This window comes from Columba livia, chromosome 12, assembly GCF_036013475.1.
Source record: "Columba livia isolate bColLiv1 breed racing homer chromosome 12, bColLiv1.pat.W.v2, whole genome shotgun sequence".
NCBI lineage: Eukaryota > Metazoa > Chordata > Aves > Columbiformes > Columbidae > Columba > Columba livia.
This window is the reverse complement of record NC_088613.1, coordinates 9063713-9084953: the sequence shown is the minus strand read 5'-3', so window position 1 is coordinate 9084953 and position 21241 is coordinate 9063713. Positions and strand designations below refer to the sequence as shown.

Below are 21241 nucleotides of genomic sequence, written 5' to 3'. Positions count from 1 at the left end.
TTGCTGGTCAGGACTTTGTGGGTGCTTGGGGCCACCTTCCACTCAGGTAAAACCCGCAGGGTTGTGTGTCTGGAAGCTGGCTGTTCTCTTTCCTCTGAGCTGCTGGAGAGGTCTGATGGTGGCCGGAGGGGCTGTTTGGTCCTGGCCTGCATAACCTTGAGTGTATCAGGGAGGTGGGACAAGCTTCCAGCTGTGAGCAAGTGCTCAGCCTAAGAAGTAAAACACCAGTCATGGCAATGTTTCAGCACGTGTTTATTGCTGCTCATTGTTTCCCTGCAGTGGATCAGAATGAAGGTCCCTATTGCACATCAACAGATTTTATTTTTTGGCATCCTTAAAAAAAATTGCACAAGACTTTGTAACCCCCCTTCCCCTAGCTGACTGCTGAACACACAGATGAGATTCTTTCACCTAAATTATGGCTATGGTTTGCCCAGGAGCCATGGCAATGCTTTCCAGACATGGTCGTGGTGTGTTTGTGCATCAGTACACTCCTGCAGAAGGAACCCCTTTGTGTGGGTGGCTTTTATGTTTGCATGCAGTTTGGGAGACACCTTAGACTCTGGAAAACACACCTGGATGATCTTTGTAGAGACACTGTTTCTACTGCATGCAACAGATACTTGTGGCTGGACCTGCCTGACCCACTGAACTGGCCATCTGGGGTTTGGTCTGTGGGACTTCTGCAGCTGCTGCTGAGTTTCTATGGCCAGACAGTAACAATCGAAGCTGCACGGTGAGAATTTAAATACAGTGAGTTTTTACGACTACGGTTGCACAAGGGTGAATCAGAAAACTCCAACGTCAGAACACAGGGCGAGATCTGCCTGGGGGTGGCATGCTCTGCGCCACCTTTGTCTAACCCACATGGGTTTTTCTACGCTAACCTGGTAGTGAGAGGAAACCCTTGGATGCAGGAGCTCTGGTGTGGTCTGTGTGAAGCCTCCTAAGCTGTTGGCTTCCCTGAGGACACCAGCCAGGCTTTTGAGATGTTTGTGGCATGGTGTGCCCTCCTGCAATGGCAGGGGATGTCTGCCTGGAAAGCCCTCACTCTATCACTTCTCTTGGGACTAATGCAGAGATGAGCCGGGTGCTGCCACAGGGCTGTGCTTTCCCTTGCCCAGCGAGGCAGGGAGTTGTGCTTGGAGCTCGTGGGGAGCCCTGGGCTCTGCTGTCGCTGCTGACTCAGCACTGCAGTGCTTCAGGAGGCAGCCATCCCGTCCTGCCTTCCCCCAGGAGAGGAGATCTGGAGACCCTGTGTGTGTGCCAACCAGTTGAGACCATGTCCATGGAGCAGCAGAGGAAGGGAGTTGTGCTGGGCTGTGTGTGGATCAGGGGAAGCTGAGGAGGTTTCTCCTCGCGGCTGCAGGATGGTTGATGGGTAGCGGCTGGGGCTGAGTGCCCTCTCAGTAGACCCAGGAGACAGGCACCCACTGTGGAGAGCTGCAGGCCTGCTCAAAGGCTTCCTGCAGCAGCTGGAGGCTTTCTTCCACCCCGTTGTTGACCAGCGAGAGGTCAAAATAGTGTGCATATCGGCTCCGGATGCTCTCTGAATCCTTCCGGAGCTGCTCCAAAGCTTCTGACTGCTAGAAACAGAAGAGAGTGCTCAGGAGGTGGCCGAGGAGGGGAATTTCACAACCCACCCCCACAGGCAAACTCCCATCACCAAAACAACTCAAATGGTTGCTAAATACCAGCACAGAGCATCCCTATAGCTTGTCGGACAAGCTGTTGTGTAATCTCTGCGTGTCTGGGGCTTTTGCTGGACTTTATGCAATGCTGGGAGCATCAGGTTACCTGCTAGAGTGAGGCCAGACCTGCTTGGTCTCATCTTTAAAATGCTTTGTGGCAGCTCCCTGGGAGGAGAAGGTTCACTGAGCAGCAGGCTGCTCATTGTTGCACTATGCAGTGTACCCAGCTCAAGGTCTAAGGCTGGTTTCAAGGTAGGATCCCTGCAGGCTGGTGCCTCCCCAGTGGCTTTTGACCAGAACAACATTGGCTGGCGGAGCCACACCAGCCTCTCTTACTGGTTTTCACTGGGAGAGAGTTACATTTCTTCATAGTAAAAGCAAAGCTGCCTGTCCCTTCCTGCCACTGTAGGCAGTTGCCCAGCTCCCCAGCTAGCAGGGGCATCCCAGGAGTGTGTCCCTGCGGGTGGCTGTGCCCTCAACAGCATGTCCAGACCAATTTCCTCATTTCTCTAACGGAGCTTGAAATGCAGGCAGCTCCCTGCTCCTGTGCCTGAGGGGGATGAGCTTGGGGTGCTGTGCTGGCTGCAGCTCTGCTGTGTGGTGCCTGGCAGCCCTTGGCGGGGAGAGAGGGGAGAGCAATGGGGGCTCTGCTGGGTCATGTTTTGGCTCTGCTGCATCCCTGTCTGTATGTATTTAGTGCCTGCAGTGGTGGGGCTGGCCCTGCCCCTGCAGCAGGAGGTAATTCCTCTGTCTGGAGGCAGTGGGTGTGATGGGATGGAGGTGAGGGCAGCAAGCTGCCTGGCTCCCCTTTCTGCTCCGACACTTGCTCCTCTCTTCCAAGCCCAGCCTGCAGCACCCAGCTTTACAACCCTCTGCACCTTAACATGCCTCTAAATGCCTGTGCAATGCTTGCTCTGAAGGTTACATAAATATCCTCTGTGCAAACTATCTGTGTCATAAGCTTTATGAGCCCCAGTTAATAGGTGGGAGAGGTGGCTTTGGCTGGCCATGAGTCCAGGAGGAGCCTAGGTCTGTGGGTTGCCCTGCTCTCCCATTGCTTCCCCTCTCCCTGCAGAGGTGAGCCCTCTGGGAGCTGGTCCAGGCTGCAGCAGGGCAGGGTGGGCAGCACAGCTCCATGTCGGGGGCTTCCTGGGAAATAGCAGCATGTGGCTGCCAGCACTGCGGTGCTTGGCACTGTGTGAGTTAACTGCACCATCGGTGCTGCTTTCATCCTAATTTTGGAGGGATGAGCATCTTAATGAGGCAAGGAATGAAAGGAGCTGCTGTTTTCGTGTTCCATTTGCATAGCTGATGGCAGGATAAATGTTCCTGCTCTGCAGCACTACTGCAGCTGGAGATGGCACTGGGCTCTATGCCCCGCTGCCTTAGTGGCTGATGATGCTGCGGGGATGGTGGTTACTGGGGGGTGTCAGTCTGGGGAGAGAGTCTACGGCTGCAGGAATCATCAATTCCTGTTTCTCATGCCTGGGCTGAGGACGTTTCCCTGCTCTCCTGGACCATGAAAATCAGTGCAGGCAGGAAGAAGCTGATGAGGAGCAGGGAGAGAGCCCTGGGCTGCTGCAGCCTGCTCTTCCCCATTGCTGTGGGCAGGCAAGCTGGACGTGTGGGGACTCAGCCTCGGTGCCCTGACACCCACCTGCTCTGCCTTGTCTGTTGGAGCGATGAAGACTATGAACGGGGAGAGCTCGGCCGTGCGGATGATCTTCAGGGTCTGTGGAGAGAGGGGCTGTAGTTACCAAAATGTGGCTGCGAATGCAGCTGCCTGGCTGCTGCCCCCCACTACTTCACATTGCCCCCCATTGCCCCACCGTGCCCTCCCGTCCAGGGTGAGATGGTGCCCATGGTGCAGTGGTTGGCTGAAGGGGCCAGTCCTAGTCTGGGGCACGGGCTCCCTGGGTGGACTCCTCAGACTGGGGGTGGTTGGGTGATGTGGGGGCAGTTGGGTGAAGCTGGAGCAGGGGTCCCAGTGTGGCTTCCCCTGCACCTCATGGGGGATGATATGAGGGCACCCCCAGCCCTGCTCTGGGGTGGCTGCTTTGCAAAGCAGAACCCACACGCTTGGTGTTGGAGGGGGTAAAAGGTCCCTGTGTGGGGCCTGTGCTGGCCCTGCACCCCCACGACAGCCTGGCCCAGGTCCTGCTGTCACAGCCCCGTGTGTGCTGTGAGGGGGAACACCCTCACTGCCTCTGTAATCTTGGGACTGGAAATGTCAGCCCAGCACTGGCTGTGTCTTTTGGTAGGGCAGGTGGGCAGTGCACTGGGCAGGGCAGGGACAGGCACATCCAGCACACAGGTAGTTCAGTCTGTGCCAGGCCCTCTCATGCCCACACCTTGCCCTGCTCCCTACCTGGGGCTCAATGTCCAAAATAGCGACTTTGTCCTGCTGGTGGATCTTGTGCACTGTTTCAAACTTGGTGCCAAACATGTTTCCCTGGTAGCTTCCAAACTCCAGGAACTCATTGGCTGAGATGTCCCGGGTCATCTCCTCAGTGGAGACAAAGTAGTAGTCCTTCCCATCCACCTCATTCTTCTTCTGGGGGCGTGTGGTGTCTGGGGAAGGAGAGAGGCGGTGAGTGCTGGTCCCCAGGACTGGGGAACAGAGGAGAATGGGCAGCCTCTCCTCTGGGTGACCTGGGCATCTTGCCTTCTCTTTTTGAGCATGGAGGAGCTGTCTACCTCAAAATTATGCCATGCTAATCCCCTTTCAACTCCTGCTTGGGACAAGCAGGGATCTCAGCCAGCCCAAGGGGAGTCACTGGGATGTGAAGAGCAAGGCATCTCTGCAATATGGGCAGTAGCAGCCATCTGCGGTTAGGTGCAGCCTGTGGGACAGCAGGCAGGGAGGCCCTACAGTGCCCTGTGTGGTGGCCTCTGACACTAGGGCCTTGGTGGCACTCGAGGAATATCTCCCCATCTCCCATCTGCTGTCAGAAGGTCCTGGCTCAAGAAGGTGAGAGAAAACACACCATGGACCGTGCCCTCCACCCTGGCTGGGTACTTACATGGGGGTGGGTACATGAACTTCTCTGGGTTGTTGCTGAGCAGAGCATTCTTGATGTGGCTACGGCCCACACCGCTGGCCCCTGCAGAGAAGGAGGGATGGATGCTGGAGCCGGGCTCAGAGAAGCCTGCAGGAGATGCTGGGGCCCCTCAGCAGTTCTGGGTCCCAGCCCCTGTCCAGCCCTGGTTCCACCTGGGACCCACCAAACGCAGCCCCTGCACTGCAGAGGATGCCTGGGGCAGGACCTACCAATGAGCACCAGAGTCTTCCTCTTGAAGGCAGGCAGCCTCACCACCTCCTCATATGAAACCACATCCAGCTGGTCAAAAACTGGGGTGGAGGAAAAAGACGAAGACAGTGAGTGGTCAGAGCCGGCTCAGCTGCAGGAGCAGCAGCACCGTGCACGTGTCTGACCAGAGCCAGGTCCTTGGGCAAACTGGAGGGAACAACCAGGGCTGCGAGCTCATCCCTATTTGCCTGCTGGGGTAAAAGGGCAGCAGTGTCAGCAGCAAGCAGCATGGGAGGTGTGGAGGGGATGCTGGGGAGCTGGACCAGCAGCTGCCAAAGGAGAAGCCAGGGCTGCTTTCACTCGGTAATTCTGCTCTGGACAACAGGACCTTGGGAGCTGCAAGGGGGGACACAGCAGGATGCTGCAGGGAGCTTTATCTCACTGATTTATGGCCTTGTTTGTTGCTGGTTGGAGCTGCAGGCTGGGCTGGAGGCCAGCACAACCTCAGGCACCTGTCTTTGCTGGCCCCATGCACGTTTAGCACGGGATGTCTGCATGAGTGGCTGTGGGGCTGGCTCTCTCCCCCACCGGGGACACAGCATGGCATCCATGGGGAGCAGTTTGCAGGGTTTGAGGGCCCAGGAACCCAACCTCCCAAGGAGCTCAGGGCCAGGAGTGCCAGGGGTTGTCACCACAGAGTGATGTGCGATCGGTGCCTGGCTCCCGCAGGAACCAGCCCCAGCTTTGTGCACTACAGAGCTGCAGAGGACACAGCTGTGGTCACCTGAGAGGCATGAGGACTCTCGAGAAGGGACTCAAAAAAGCTGACATCTGTGGGGTATCCTCCCAAGGTCCCGCTGCCAACGCTGCTGGGCCATTTGGTCTGAGTCCCATGGAGGCTAGACCTGTCCCTGCACAGAGGCAGGAGGGATGGCCAGGGATGGGCATGGAGCCCATGGCCCTGATCACACTTACTTGAGCTGTGCTTGGCCAGGTATTTATCTTTGCACTTCTTCTTCTTCCCAAAGGGGCTACAGCTTGGAGATTCGCTCTGACTGGACTGGGTGACACTTGCCACACGCCTGCCAAGAGAGGACACCACCATAGTCAAACTGGAATGCAGGACATTCCACTTAAATATGAGAAGAAACTTCTTCTCAGTAAGCGTGACAGAACACTGGAACAGGCTGCCCAGGGAGGTTGTGGAGTCTCCTTCTCTGGAGACATTCAGACCCGCCTGGACACCTTCCTGTGTAACCTCATCTGGGTGTTCCTGCTCCAGCAGGGGATTGGACTGGATGATCTTCTGAGGTCCCTTCCAATCCCAAACATACTGTGATAGTCCCGCTGTCACTCCGAGCCCCGGGGAAGCTGCAGGATTGTCCCTCAGACACGCAAGGGCAAGAGGAGCAGGGTGGCTGCTGGGACAGATAAAGGCTCAACCTGCAGCAGATGAAGGGGACATTGCCTCCTTTTCCCATCAGTGATGCTGGTGTTACCCAAACACAGTCACTCCTGGTAGCACATGGTCACTGTTCCCACTCTGAAATCCAGCCCTTCTGGCCAAATTCAGGGACCTACCACTCTTGCAGCTCCGGAGAAGGGATGAGTCCTGCTGACTCGGTGCAGGAGCCCTCCACCCGGCCCTGCCACCAGTTGCTGTCATCCTTGTTTATGATTTGAATCACATCACCAATCTGAAACTTCAGCCCTGCTTCCTTGCAGGGGATCAGGTTGTCTTTTTTGGGGTCGTAGTCAAACTGTGCTCTCATGAACATCTGCAAAAGAGAGTGTGGGTCCGAGTCAGCATGGCCATGCAGAGTGGCTGAACTTCGCGTGTCCAGCTCCTGGCCCCACATTACATTCCCCAGCAGTGACTGCGGAGCAAGCTCCAGGCACAACGTCCCTGCTCCAGGAGGGACCCCAGCCCCTGCGGCTTTCCAGGCCCCACGAGGCTGGGTGGGGAGAAAGGAGATGTGCAAAGCCTTGGGGGAAGCTCCTTGGCATGGAGCTGCCATGAGATGTGCTGGTGGGCGAGGGAGAGAGAACCGCATCTTGGCCCTACTGGGAGCCAGTTTGAAACCGCTGCTGCCCCTAGGCAGGCCTGCACACCCCACACTGGTGCTCAAACCCTGACATGTAGCCCCTCTGTAGCACGGTACTGCTGAGCCAAGACAGCTGGAGATGAATCCCAGCACCCAGAGCAGCATGGTGCACAGCCACTGGGGGCTGCAATGGGGTGAACAGAGAAGAGCCATCGCAATGGTATGCCCCACAATCTCATGTCCTGGGGACCCCACGGAAAGCCACATCTCAGTCCCCAGCAGCTGTGCCCTGGCCTGTCTGCAGCACTGGGCATGCCCCCGCACAGCACGGGGCCCTTGGGGAGACAAGGCTGCGCTGTCTTGTCCATCCCTGCCTGGGTCGGTCCTGGTCTCTTCAGCATCAGCTACTTTGCTATGTTCATTACAGCTGCAGCTGGAAACAAGCTGCTGCCACTTCCCAGGCTGCTGTGCCACCCTCCTGGAGCTGGGGGAGCCCTGGGGACCACGAAGGCATGAGAAAGTGGCCTTTCCCTGTCTGTTCTGCTTTCTCAGCCCCTCCAGAGAGAGACTACAGCACCTGCTCGCACCGGGGCAGCCCATCACGCTGCCTCCCCCGTCCGCAAACCCTCCTGAAGCCAGCAAGCAGCCAGGCACCCCAGCTCTTGCTGCCATGGAGCATTTTTGGGAGGTCAGGAGAGAAACAGCATGTGGCTTTCACACACGGACGTTGTTTTCCAGGAAGGCTGTTCAGGAAGAACAGACTGTCAGAGAGCAACAGGATGGATGACAGTCACCTGTTCCTGGGAGGAGGGCAGACCACGCGTGTGCACCCAGCGCTCTCTGCACTGCCACTTGCTCCCGGTGCCTGGATGGAAGGTTTCTTGTCTAAAAAGCTACTGCAGCTGCAATTTGTCCCTGGCCAGCACACCCAGCAAGATCAGGACCAGGTCAGGACTAGGGTGGCGGCAAACCAAGGCAGAGTATGGAGGATGAAAGGCATGGTTTAGGGAACAAAATCAGGCTGTGGCTAAGTACAGACCTCACACTGCTCTTGTTCCACTCCACGGGCAGCAGATCCTTCTACAGGGGCTGCAGCATGACCAGACCCAGTCTCCTGCTCACACCAATGCAGGCTTCTCTTGAGCACAACACTGTCAAGTTATTTGTCCCAAAAATGCAGCACGTAGCAAGTGGGCAAAGGGATTCACGTGGGGTGACATCTACGTCCTGTCCTCAGACGTGACAGGCAGGGCCTGGAAAGTCATGCTCCCTGGGCAGGACAGACCATACTGTCCTTGTTCCACGTTAAAACCATTTCCCACAGTATGCTCTCCTTCAGCAGTGCTGCTGGAGGCACAGGGCCAGCAGGACACAAACACAGTTCCCTTTCACTGCCAGAAAAGCAGAGCAGATGGATCAAGCTGCGACACAAGATCTCTCACAATAGAAGACAACAAAAGTGGAATCTCCTTTCAGGATAAGGACTGATGCTTGCTTTGAAAGCACTCTCTGGCACCAGGAAGCTGCTCATCAACACAGACACACAAGGGACAGAGAGCAAGTACTGCCTGGGCACCTGCTCCCACAGCCCTGATACCCCAAGCCAGATGTAGCCAGGTCACTTTTGGAAGGACTCTCCCTTACACCAATTAGAAGTTCGCATCTAACAGCTCCAAGCATCGCCCATGGACTGCAAAGGGCCAGCTCCAAATGCAAGTGATTTCCCTGCCTGCTGGCAGCTCCCTCCGGGGCTGGAAGCCCAGGTGCTGAGCAGGCTCCAGCATGAGAAGCCCTGGTCTTTGAAGTCAAAAGGCTGCAGTTTGCACCTGGGAACAGGTTGGAGGTGACCTTGAGAGCATAGTGCCCAGTGTTTCTCATTAGGATCCTCCCAAGCAGACGTGCCCCAAGAGACACTCAGCTGGCCAAAAAGTGCCTGCCAGGCTGTGGGGAAAGCCAGGGCAGGGGGGCATCCTGATGCCAGGATCTGCACTGTCCTGCTTGCCAGGCCCTGAAGTAGAGCTGATTATGGGGATCCAGGAGCTGAAACAAAATCAAAAGTCCACTCTTGGCAGTGGACTGCAACAAGCAGAGAGGCAGGCAGGCCATGAGCTGTGGTTCTGGAGGGCAGACAGCACCATGGCCATGGACACAGCAAGAGGGAGGACAGCTGTTGCTGGGAAGGAGTTTGTCCCGGAGCCCACGACCAGCCTTGGGTGAGCCATCAACTGTGCTCTTCTCAAAAGTAACTTTTCTCCTGGCACTGAGCTGGCTGGGTCAGGATGGAGGGGCAGACGGACAGCAGGGAAGGGCAGACATGGGCCAGTGTTTAATAAACGCACACATGCAAGGCTGGTCGAGCTGGAATGGGAACAGCATGGGGTGAGCAAGAAACTAAGAGCTTTTACTTGCCACCATGTTCAGAGACTTCAGCTTCCCTGGGTAAGGAGGGTGGGTGATGTGGGCTCCCCCAGCCCATCCCAGCACCAGCCAGCCCCCACCCTCTCTGCCTCTGAGCCCCACTTCTGCCTGTCCACGACGGCCACACTGCGCTGGAGTTGGCTCCTGCACCCGGAGACAGGACAGCATCCCAGCTACCATGCACCGAATTTCCTCTCCACTATTCTGAATATTTTGGCCACAGCAGGACTTCAAACGCAAAGCCAGGCAGGTGTCACCCCCTGCCACAGCATGTCACCCCCACCCGGGCAGTGGCAGCAGGCAGGAGGAGCTGCCTTCCTCTCCCCCACCGCTTCCTTCCTCCCACTTGCTGCTCACAAGCGTGCTGGCAGCATCCGCACCCTCTGTGCAGCTGGTACACTGCGCACCAGCGACAGCAGGGAGCAGCGAGAGCCCTGCAACGTGATGTGGCTCTAATGGCTGCAGCTCTGAAGGTGGCAGGAAACTCTCTCGTGCTTCCCGGTGAGCCTACGCCGCTGCTTTCCGGTCACCAAACACTGCACACATACATCACTGTGGCTCAGGCATCCCTGGCCCACATCCTGACCTACACATTGGGTAAATACATCCACACAGGGCCCAAATGCACTCCTTTGCAGTGATGTAAGCACCGGACAGATCCCTTCACCTTCCAGCAGCTCAGGCAAGGTGACTGGGCAGCTGTCCCCTTGTCCTTCCCCTGGCTCAGCACAGCTCTCTACCCAGCACTGGTCCCTCCTGGTTTGCTCTGGTCCCACCTGGCCCCACAGCCGTGTCCCTGCACAGCCCGCGCATCTGGAGGCTGCACTTACCTGGAGAGCAGGGAGGCGGCTCTGTTGGTTGGGAATGACTTTTATTGAGACCATCCCCTTGGTTTCTTTCTAGTGAACAAAGGAAGGGGAGAAAGAAAAGTTGGAGGAGATAGTGCCTGGAGGCAGCCTGACAGCAACAACCTGTGCAGGGAGCTGCTGAGTGCCAGGACCGGCAACGGCAAAGCTCCTGGGTGCTCCAGCCATGCGGTGATGCTGGGGGATGACACAGCCTGGCCAGGAACAGCTCTGCTGGGACTGGGCTAAGAGCCATGGCAGCATAGCTTTGCCATGCTTGTCCCATCCCCATGGGGGCACACCAACAGCCCCAACAAGGGGTTGGCTGTGGGCACTGCTAAGCATCATCAGAACAAACATGGAGATCTGTATCATCTCTGGCCTGGCTGCCCCAGTGAGGAGCCTGGGAAGAAAGGCTGGTTCTGCCAGGTTGCCTCCATCTGTCCCCTCGCTTCTGCCCTCCTGGTGACATTAGAGACACAGCACTTCCTTGCCTGCTGCAGGCTAGATGCACTGTTGTCCCATGTGCTTCACAAGACCTGCATAGTTCCTTGGGGACAACCACATTTTAAGGCTTGGAGGGGCCTCCTGGGCCAACCACCCTTCTCAGGAGGCAGACAAAGACGAGCTCCTTCTTGGTCTCAATGTCTGGAGCAGGGACATCCCACCATCAGGCAGGAGAGGACCATGGCAATGCAGCAGGGCCAGGCTTCCTGCTTAGGCTGCTATTGGGTGACCTCAGCAACACCACCACCTCCCTCCAGCCAGGTCCCCTGCAATGGGTATTGACCAGGATGGCCTCTGTTTGAACCCAAAGCAAGTCTGAGACCCTGTGCAAAGCTGTCTCTAGCAAGGGCCTGGCAGGATCACCATGGCCTCAGCAGCAGGAAAATGGCAGCAAGGTAAACTGCAGGAGTGGCTTGGGGTTGCACATCAGCCTTGGCAAGCAGAGGTGATTTCCAAACCCCACACACATCAGCACATGCCAGAGACCCAGCCAACAGCCTTCACTGCTGCTCTCAGGAGGCCAGAAACAAGCAGCAAGCACAGACCACCCAGCACTTGGCCATGTTACAGCGGCCCGGCACAGCGGCCCTGTCTCCTGCTGCATCGCACGTCTGCAGGCAGCTGCGTGTTGGCTCCGGTATCTAGGAGGGGGTGAATGCTCAGCCAGCGTGCACATCTGCAGGCCAAAGGGGTCCTTCCCAGGAAACAGCCTCACCAAACACAATACCTACCAGCATCTTCTGCAGCTGGTCAACCGAGTGGTTGCTCACACTTTGCCCATTGATTTCTATGATTTCATCACCCACGTGAAGTGAGCCTGCCAGCAACAGGAGAAACACGAAAATGTAGGACTGGACAAAAGCTACTCATCAAACCCAAACTACACAGCTCCACCAGCCTCCCGATTCCCTGGGCAAGCTGTGGCCAGGACACCACAGTATTTGCCCAGGCAATGCTTGTGGAGCCACATGTCACCTAAGCACAAGGGGAATTAATTCTTCCCCCTCCACCCAACACACACACTGCATCCAGTCTGAAGGTCACCAAGTTGCTTTCCACTGTGTGTCCTTCAGTGCTTCAGACTGGTCAAAGAACCTGTTTCAGTTATTCAAACCCAGCTCCAAGTACCTCACCCAAAGCCAAACGACAGCCTCCTAACAGGGCCCTTAACACAAGCATTCTTGACTTTGTGTGTTTTCAGTTTATATACCCAGCAAGATTACAGCCTCAGATATGCTGCTATAAATCAGGCTCCAGTGGTGTTATTGGAATGGCTCCTGGGTTATTTTGGCAGGGGTAAGCTCAGACTTCCCACTTGGATCCAAGGCTGGAAAAGGGGCCTCTTCTTCTAAGCACAGAACATCTCATTTCCATGCCCCTTTGGCATGGACCAAAACTAGAAAATAGCACCTATTAATTTCTTTTGGCACCTTCTTTTGGTCTGCAGAGCCAATCCACAACAAGCCACCTGTGCACTTTAGGAACAGGAAGAGTTTTCCCCACAGTCTCTGGGGTATGATCCATCTCTTGTTACAGTGACCCCATCACGAGACAGACGGTCTCTGGTTCTTTTTTGGGAGAGCCCTTCCCCCAACCCTTCAATTCTCCCTGAAGCCTCCAGTGTATAAACATGACAACCATGCAGAGAGACCAGCGAGTCCCGAGTTCCTAACATATCCCTAGTAAAGGAATGGACACAAATGTCCACAGAGGAAGGCCAGCAGTGCTGGGGGGCTGCCTTATCTCTTCACAGACAGAAAGCAGCTGCAGACAAACGCTGCCTCTATGAGGGCCTCGTTACCTTGTCTGTGAATCATGCCCCCGTGGAAGATCCTGGCCACCATGCAGCTCTGCTTGTCGTTGAGCTTCAGTGTGATTCCCTGGAAGACAGGAAAATCCATGACTGCTCTCTGGAGGAAAGAGCTCCCAGGCCCTCAGCAAAGTCCTCTCCATGCCCATGTCCACAGAAGGCTGTGCAGGGGCTGGGGAGAAGTCCCACGCTTGGCCAGCCCAGCCTGCTGCAGCTCCTCTTGGCACAGGCATCACCTCCCATTGATGGAGCTCCTTCCAGGTCCCCAGGCAGGATCCAGCACCCTCTTCCCATGGCAGAGGTCTCCAGTGATCTCCTGCATCCCTTGACGCCAGCTCGTTGGCACAGCTCCACCTGCCCCACCGCCCCCCCGAGTGGCATCAAGCTTTGGGATCTTGCCAGCTCTCACCATGGGCTCCTCCGTGACCTTCTCGAACTGGACGAGGCGTATCTTCCGCACCTCACGGCTGTTGCTGTGGGAAGGGCTGCCCAGGGTCGCTGAGCCGTTGGTATAAATGTCCTCAGTCATGGCGTTCGGGGACTGAGTGATGGCCTGTCAGGGCAAAACAAAGACCAGGATTTAAGGGCTCCAGCTGAATGGGGCCTTGGAGTGCTGGATCCCTCCTGTGGGACTGAGCTACTACACCGTGTGAAGGCACAGGTGGGGCACAGGGAGAAGAGAGACCCGTGTGCTGGAGGATTGGACAGTAAGAGCAAGAAAAGAAAAAAAGCTTCATCCTTGAAGATGCAGATGTGGGCTTGATCTGCAGTTTTCCTGCCTGGGAAACACAGGAGGTAAGAAAACTTAAAAAAAGCTACAGGTAGCAGAAGTCAAAAGAGTCCACAGCTGATAATCTTCTGCAGCAATGAGTCCCAAACACCACTTGTGTGTCGCAGCAGCACTTTGCCCACAGCCGGCTTGTTGCAGGGCATTAAGCCCAGGACAGCTTCACCAAGTGAATGGAGCAGTTTGGGCCTCACCTCTGAGAACCGGGGCCAGGCTCTGCTCTTGCTCAGTTTACAAGTCCAACCTTTCCTCATCTACGTCAATGGGCAACCGGCATGTTGCAGAGCCATGTCCTCATCCCAAGGCAACATACTCCTGAGCCAGCCAGAAACTCCCTGTTCCCCTCTCCAGCTCCCAGCTACAGCCCAGTTCATGCTGGCTGGCACTGGGAAGTCAAGTAGGGGCTTTTAGTCACGGGGAAACCTCTGCTCCTTGTCTCCAGCAGGCACTGGCACTGGGGCAGGTGGAGGGTGCATGGGGTCACGGGCAGAGACCTCCTGCTTTGATCTGCAGCCCCTGCCCGCCTTGTTAGCAAGCTGAAATCTCCCTGTCAGCCCACAAGGCAAAGCAAACACTCCCAGCTGCCGCACTCCCCACCATGCTGCCGGCTTTGCTGCCCAGTTTGAAGCTTGCACCATTTCTCCCAGCAGTACCTGTTGGGAGCCATGGCCAGCAAACCTGCAGGGATACCCAGCAAGGTCCTTGCCAGCTTTAGTCCTGCATCGGCGAAGAGACACTTTATGCCCAGCCGGCAGAGCCAACACCTCTTCCCGCTGCACACAGAATCACAGAATGTCAGGGATTGGAAGGGACCTCAAAAGATCATCCAGCCCAATCCCCCCGCCAGAGCAGGAACACCCAGATGAGGTTACACAGGATGGTGTCTAGGCGGGTTTTTAATGTCTCCAGAGCAGGAGACTCCACAACCTCCCTGGGCAGCCTGTTTCAGTGTTCTGCCACCCTCACTGAGAAGAAGTTTCTTCTCAAATTTAAGTGGAACCTCTTGTGTTCCATTTTGAACCCATCGCATTTGCACCCTGACTCGTGAACACCCAACTGAGCACTGAGCCCTGGGTCTCCATGCCAGTGGCTGGGAAGCGGCAGTCCCATGCCACCAAAGGCCAAGCCATGGGGAGGTTTGTGCAGTTGGAACTGGGGTGAAGAGCATTTGCTGGTGGGGTGCAGCCACGGCACTAAACCACAACAAAACTACTTTTGGTAGGGATGTGCTGGAGTGCTGCCAGGCTGAGGCAGCGGCCCAGCCTTAGCAATGGCCAAGAGCGAGGAGGGAGATGAAGGCAGGAGCAGCAGAGCCAGGACTAGCCAGGCCAGTGGGAAAGGTGTTGCAGAGAAGGACAGACAAGCATCGAGGCATAGGCACTGTTGCAGCCTTGACAAAAAGGGCACTGGTGGAGCTGGGCCAGGGCAGCAGGGGCACAGGGAGCTGCGTGCCCACGCTGCAGCAGCAGGGAAGATGCACGATTTATTTTTAATCCAACTACTTCTAAAAGAGCCAACCAACCGCCTCCTCAGAGGAAAAAGGCGACCACATGGGCTCTGGCTGCCAACGGCTTAAATGTGGAGGAGGCAGCTGAATCACAGCCCAGAGCAGCGCCTGGGCCAAGGACTCGCAGGGTGGAAGGAAGAGTGACTCGCAGCCTCCCAGCCTGGCCTGCCAGCGCAGCAGGACATGCTGCTACCGTGCCGTTCGCAAGGCAGAGGGACAGACACAGCAGTGCGGGTGCCCAGAGCTGGCCCTCGGCTCTCTGCCAGCTGTCCCAACTCTGCTGAGACAGTGGGTGGAAGGAGGAAGAGGAGGACAAGGAACTTCTCCAGCCCTGCCCAAGGCCAATGTGCCCGTGAGATGGTTTGAGTCAGCACAGATCATACTTACCTTGGTCATGCCTTGGGAAAGTGTTACACTGTGCAATCCTTGGCTTCAAACCTCTAGGCTCAGCAGAGCCCCATGACCCAGGATGCAGCACAGTCTGATCCAGGGGCTGGGAGTTCCCATCCCCACCGTCCCCACCAGACCTGCCAGCTGAGCCTCCTGGCCCTGACCTTTGCTTTTTGCTGACAGCTGGAGAAAACACCCAGCCCTCAATGCTGACACAGCACCTGTGTCACCCTGGTGACTCCCAGAAAACAAGCCTTGTCACCAGAGACTTGCTGCTGTGCCTGGGGACAACCGCAAGTCACTTGACAGCAGCTCTGAACCCAGCAGGGTCCTTCAGCAATTCCCTCTGCCCCAAACAGAGCCATGCTGGGATGGCGTGGGCTTTTGCTGAGCACTCCAGGTGGCTGGTGGATGAGAATGGGAAAAAGCCCAGCTCACGAGGAGGACCAGGACCAACAGGGTGGTAGATTCCAGCCCCAGTGTTGGGCATTCAGAAGCCAGAGACGGAAGGCATGTACAGCTCTCATGCTCCATGCACATGATCCAGCCGGATCACTTACCCTGCTCTCTCCTGGCAGCTGCCACACTCTCGGCTGGCTTGGCCTGGTGTAGCCTGTGACCTCAAGAGCCTTTCAAGTCACGCTGGTGGCAGGCCAGACCCTGCTACTTATGTGCTGCTCTGCAGGAAACATCTGCGAGTGCTGCTAAGAGCCGGCTCCGTAGCCACGAGCCACTGCCGGCTCTGCACAGTCCTGGGCTGGGTCACCGCTGGGGCCAGCCTTGGGGCAGACATGGGGTGAGGAGGTTGGGGAGCTGAGCATTGCAATTGGGGTGCTGGGTAGGGCCTGTCTGGCCCTGCCCAGCAGCCTTGAGGGTGACTTGCAGCTGGCTGGCAAGTGTACAAATACTCGTGCACAAATCCTGCTCCAGGTGGAAATACACAGAGGAGTCACCATCTCCATTGGTCAAAGAGGTACACCCCAGCTCCCTGCCTGCATTTTCCTCCAGACCCTAGATTTCTGCCTGTATCCCAGGGCAGAGGGAAGGGCACCAGCTCCCCAGGCAGTGTTTGCCAACAGGGCAAATGATGAGCATGAAGCAATCCTCGGTGAGGACCCCAGGGCTTTACATCTTGTCCCCCCGTGGAGTCAGTGCTGTCTGCCAGGGTTGCTCCTGTGGCTGCGCTGGCTCAGCTGGGCTGCACACCACCGAGTAATCAAACATTAACTGGGCAGCTTGTTTGCAGGAGGCTTGGGGAAAGCAGCACTGTAGTGCAAAGGGCACATTCAGTGGTTTGGTTCCTGGGCTCTCCTTGCTGCTCCCACCAGGGGACTTCAGTATCAGGTGGCCTTGGAAGAGCAGTGCTTCCTAGCAACCATGTGGAAAAAGGTCAGATGCTGCTGGGCCAAGTGGGCCCCCAAAGTACAGCAGCTCGGATGCAGAAGGGAACCCTGAAGCTGGGTTCCCCCAGGACTGCCCTCTGACCTGGCAGGGAAACACACTCTGCTGCCCACAGTGAGAAACAAAACCCCAGCTCCCTCCAGAAATCATCACCCCTCACACAATAATCACCACGGGTGCGTGCAGGGAGGCTGGGGCACTGCTTGGTGCAGAGATGTGCTGGCCCAGCAACCCCGCCTCCCCCTGGCTAGTGCTCCAACCTCACCTCCCCACCATCCAGCAGATGTGTGCATCACGGTCTCACTACAGCTTGAAAAACACAGCAGTGTGTAAAAAGAGCAAACTAGCTGGGAAGCAACAGCCACGTGGACATTTAGAAGTAATTCATCTCTGCCTTCTGCCAGGGGCTACTGCCTGCTCAGGTCTGCCAGCAAAACCACAGGAGCAACCTCACCCCAGGCCCCTTCCAGCAATATGATCCAGGTTTTTTCTGTTTGTTTGGTTGGTTTGGTTTTGTTTGTTTTTTTAAAAGGCATTTAAACAAAACAGGATTACATTGCTGACACTAGGAAAAGGCCCAGCAACCCCAACAGGTCTCAGTGGGATGGGGAACAGAGAAATAGGAGGGATACAAGTGGTTGTGGAGGCCAGAAGATGCCGCTGCCTCTGTGTGCCTTTGCACTGACTCCAGGTCATGGATTTTCAAGGGAGCACAGTCAGTTATACTGAGGCACCATCCTCCCGCCTGAAAGGCTGATGCAGCCTTCCAGGTGTGTTTGTGAAACTGATCACCTCCAAGGAACAGGCAATAAAACCACGACACTGACAGAAGAAATCTTGAGGAGCTGCCCAGCTTCTCCATCCCCACCTTCCACAGCATGCCCTGCAAAACGGCTTTTCCCCTGCAGCCATTACAGACTGGAACATGGCAAAATGTATTTGAGATGAAAAAGTTGGAACCAGCCCTCCATATTTCTTTTTGGTCAAGCCCAGAAGTTTTGCTTGGCTTTCAACCACTAGTATTGCCCACAGCCATTTCAGGATTTGGTCCCTGGGGACTGTGGCCTCAGTCTGTTCTGGAGCTGGTGCCTGTTGGATGCTGGGAACCACTGCCCACAAGGAAGCGCAGTGTCCCCTCTGCACCCCCACGCTAAGCTCTCTCCAAAAGTAGCCCCCTTTTCTCCACCGGATTCCCAAAGGTCACATTTGCTGCCCATTTTAAGGCTTGGGATCTGAGTCATAGCTGATAAGGGGACATGCTTAAGGCCACCCTGCCGACCAGGTACACAGCTGGGAATAAAGCCCACACCTCTTTGGTAAATCTGTATTTGCCAGTTGGGAGATAAGACAAAGATATGCAGGCATGCGGTGCAGCTCAAGGGAAGAGGCCAAGCGGCTTCCTCCACTTCAGCTTGTTTTCTAGCAATGACATGGCTTCCACTAGTTGCGGGTTTGCGTGCCCTGCTGCCACAGGAGGAACGCAGGATGGCACTTCCCGGAGCGCAGCTCTGCCAGAAGAAATGAGGAAGAGAAACCTCCTGGCCACCCTGCTTGACTCCAGCCAAGGAGCAGCCAGGCAGATCCAGCACTGCTCCCCAAAGTCACTGCTGGGCAATGTCCCTGATGTCCCACACCGGGGCCCATGGCCACCGTGGGCCAGCACTGTCTCTGCACGCACATGACACGGGGAGGAATGCATGAGTGACTGGCAAGCTCAGGACACGTAAAACCAGTCAGTTGCCAGCTGTACAGACCTCCTTCCAAAAGGCCCCAGGCAGATCCCGGTTCGCAATTTCTCTATCCCTAGAGGAATAAATATACCATAACAACAGGGAGCTGTAGGCCAGCTCCAACATTTTCCATTCCCTGCGGTTGCTGGCAATTTATCCCTGCTCTGCCTGTGGCCAGGCAGAGGGATGGGAGAGCTCCTCTCAGCAGCTGCCTGATCCAGGCACTTTACTTTTAAAAGCTTTTTCCTTTTTATTTTTACAGCACTCTGCCAGGGTTGAGCCATAAAAAGCACATGAACCACTGGTGTGAGACAGATCTGGCAAGCCTCTTTTGGATGCTGTGGTGTCCAACAGGGTGGGCCAAGGACAGCACTTCAGGGAAATTTCCTCCCTGCTCTCAGAGGTTCCCCATAGCCACACAAAAAGCTCAGCCCAGGCATGGCTCCATCAGTGACTCCTGCTTTTCCCCTCTGTTTTGGGAAAGGCACTAGCTGCATTGCACTGGGAACTGCTGACCTTCCAGTTGCACCCAACCTACCCAAAATGACACTGGCTGAGGAAGGAGCCCACCCAGCAAAACCGAAGAGACTGTTGCAGCCTGCCCTACTTCCACTGGAGATGGGGTCATGCCGGCCCACTCCCTGCCCTGGTCTAGGTGTGGGAAGGGCTGGTTGCATCCTCCTTCTCTGGGGCCAAGAACCATTACCACCACCCCTCCAGCCCATGCCGTGGCCCTGGAGGATGCTCAGCAGTTGAATCTGCTCATGTGACAGGCAGTTCCAGCTCAGATCAGCTACAACTTTGCAGCAAAACAAGCACAAGCTCCTCAGTGGCAGGATGCTGAAGCCTTCCTCCCCTCCACCCAGCTGCTTCTTCCCTGCCCGGCCATGCTGGCCGATTATTCCTCCAAGGTGCCACATGTCCCCCAGCAAGGAGACCCGCTCCCCAAGTGCTGGGGACCAGCAGAGCCGCGTACAGGTCACGTACTTGGATACCCACCTCCTGCCCGCCGTGGGGTGTCTGCCTTCGGGGCCCTGCTCCCCGCTGCGTGTGCGGGAGGGACGGGATGGAGTGGGACCCCCGTGGGCTCCGTGCCGGGCCTGAGCTGGGCGCAGGGTGCTGGGCTAAGGGCCTGCCGAGAAGTGGGGGCACAAGGGACGTGGGATGGAGGGGAGCCCCCGGGGCTCACTGCCCGGCCCCGGGGAGGAAGAGGGCGAGGGGGGGCAGGGGCGCGCTGTCCCTGGGGGTGCCGGGGCCGCCGTGGGGGCGATAGGGGCTGGAGGACGGCGCTGCCCGCCGCTCACCTCGGGCTTGGCCCGGTTCTGCAGAAGGTGCTCCAGGTAGAGGTCGGAGAGCGCCGTCCGCATGCTGCCGGCGCTGGCGCTGCGCCCCGACTTGAGGGTCATCCCGCCGCTCCGCCGCCGCTCCACCGCCGCCGCCAGCAGCTGCAGCCGGTTCCGTTGGCTCCAACAGAGCGGCCCGGCCCCGGCTCCGCCCCACGGCCCCGGCGCCGGCTCCAGCTGCGCCGCGGGCTCGACCGCACGCTCCGCCCGTGTGGCAGAGAGAGGAGGCGGGCAGGAGGGCGGTGCGGCGCCGGGCGGAGCTGGGGGAGGGCCGGGGGTGGCTCTGCGGGGAGCGCCGCCGCAACGTGCTGTGTGCCCGCTGGGCCTCCCGTTGTCTCAGTGTCAGTGGCGAGCAGCCGCCGCCTGGCGATGCCGGGGTGAGAGTTCCAGAAGTGGAAGGATGGGGCACGGCGTCTCCACACCACCGCTGCCACTCAAGTCTCGCCTCCCTGCGCGCCTGGGGGGCTTTACCCCCGCGAAACATTGTCCCACCGTGTCTCTGCTGGGAACAGCCGCTGGCCCTGCCAGCTCCTGGACGTGCCCAAGCAGCTGCAGAGCTGGCAGCCAGGGAGGGTGCTGACAAGTCTGGACGCTGATGGGACCCTGCTTGGGGGAGTTGGCTGCACCCCTCACACCAGCTCACCTGGTTGCCAAAATCAGGGTGGGAGGCTGGATCTGAGAAAAGCTTTTTCCCCTCACAGCCAAGGCAGAGGCCCAGCAATGGTCCTGGGAGCACCTCTCCAAAGCAGCACTGGTGCACATCTGGCTCTCACAAGGCAACAGTCACCCCTCTGGTAGTGTGCAGAGTGAGGTGTGCTGGGCTCCAGGTGTCTCCAAGCTGAGGAGACCCAAGGACTTCTCTGCCCTGCAGCTGGATGGCCCTGTTCTCCTTGTGCTGTTCTCAGTCTTGCACCTCCTCGTGTACCTGCCACTCGCATGGCTATGGGTGGGATGACAGATCCCTGTGTTCATGAGCTGTGTGTGGTAGGAAGAGCTGTTGCCAAACCTTCTGTGCTATGAGTTTTACACAGCTCGCTGGGGATCGTGACAAAGTGAGAGCAGTTCATCCAGCAGTCGATGTCCCACCAGAGCCTCTGGAAGCCACAGGCACCCACAGAACTCTTCCAGTGAGTGAGCAAAGAGGGTTTGCTGGAGGCAGCCGTGGAAAGCACAATGGTGGCAGCCAGCCACAGCAGCAGGAGCATTTTGGGAAGGAGATCATAGACTCACAGAATCATTTTGGTTAAAAGAGACCCTCAAGATCGTCGAGTCCAACCGTTAACCTAACATTGTTACTAAACCATGTCCCTAAGAACTTAATCTACATGTATTTTAAACCCCTCCAGGGATGGTGACTCCATCACTTCCCTGGGCAGCCTGTTCCAGTGCTTGACAACCCTTTCCATGAAGAAATTTTTATCAATATCCAATCTAAACCTCCCCTGGCACAACTTGAGGCCATTTCCTCTTGTCCTGTCACTTGCTACTTGAGGGAAGAGACCAACACCCTCCATGC

At 56.9% G+C, this 21241-nt stretch overlaps 1 protein-coding gene across 3 annotated transcripts; it reads right to left on the bottom strand.

Annotated features, from left to right (window-relative positions):
* Positions 1–235: 235 nt before the first annotated feature.
* Positions 236–19949, bottom strand: MPP1 (MAGUK p55 scaffold protein 1). Of its 3 annotated transcripts, none has more exons than XM_065077770.1 (12): positions 19687–19949; positions 12977–13120; positions 12559–12637; positions 11489–11574; positions 10236–10304; positions 6524–6720; positions 5918–6024; positions 4963–5043; positions 4715–4795; positions 4060–4262; positions 3349–3423; positions 236–1586 (listed from the first exon to the last, which is right to left on the bottom strand). In XM_065077770.1, the coding sequence occupies exons 1-12, from the start codon at positions 19786–19788 to the stop codon at positions 1407–1409; spliced, it is 1404 nt and encodes a 467-aa protein (XP_064933842.1). In that variant the 5' UTR covers positions 19789–19949; the 3' UTR covers positions 236–1406. The 3 variants fall into 3 exon arrangements, with proteins under 3 accessions (XP_064933842.1, XP_064933840.1, XP_064933841.1); XM_065077768.1 differs by having other exon boundaries at positions 236–1583; positions 19687–19939; XM_065077769.1 differs by lacking the exon at positions 10236–10304 and having other exon boundaries at positions 19687–19939.
* Between the last annotated feature and the right edge of the window lie 1292 nt (positions 19950–21241).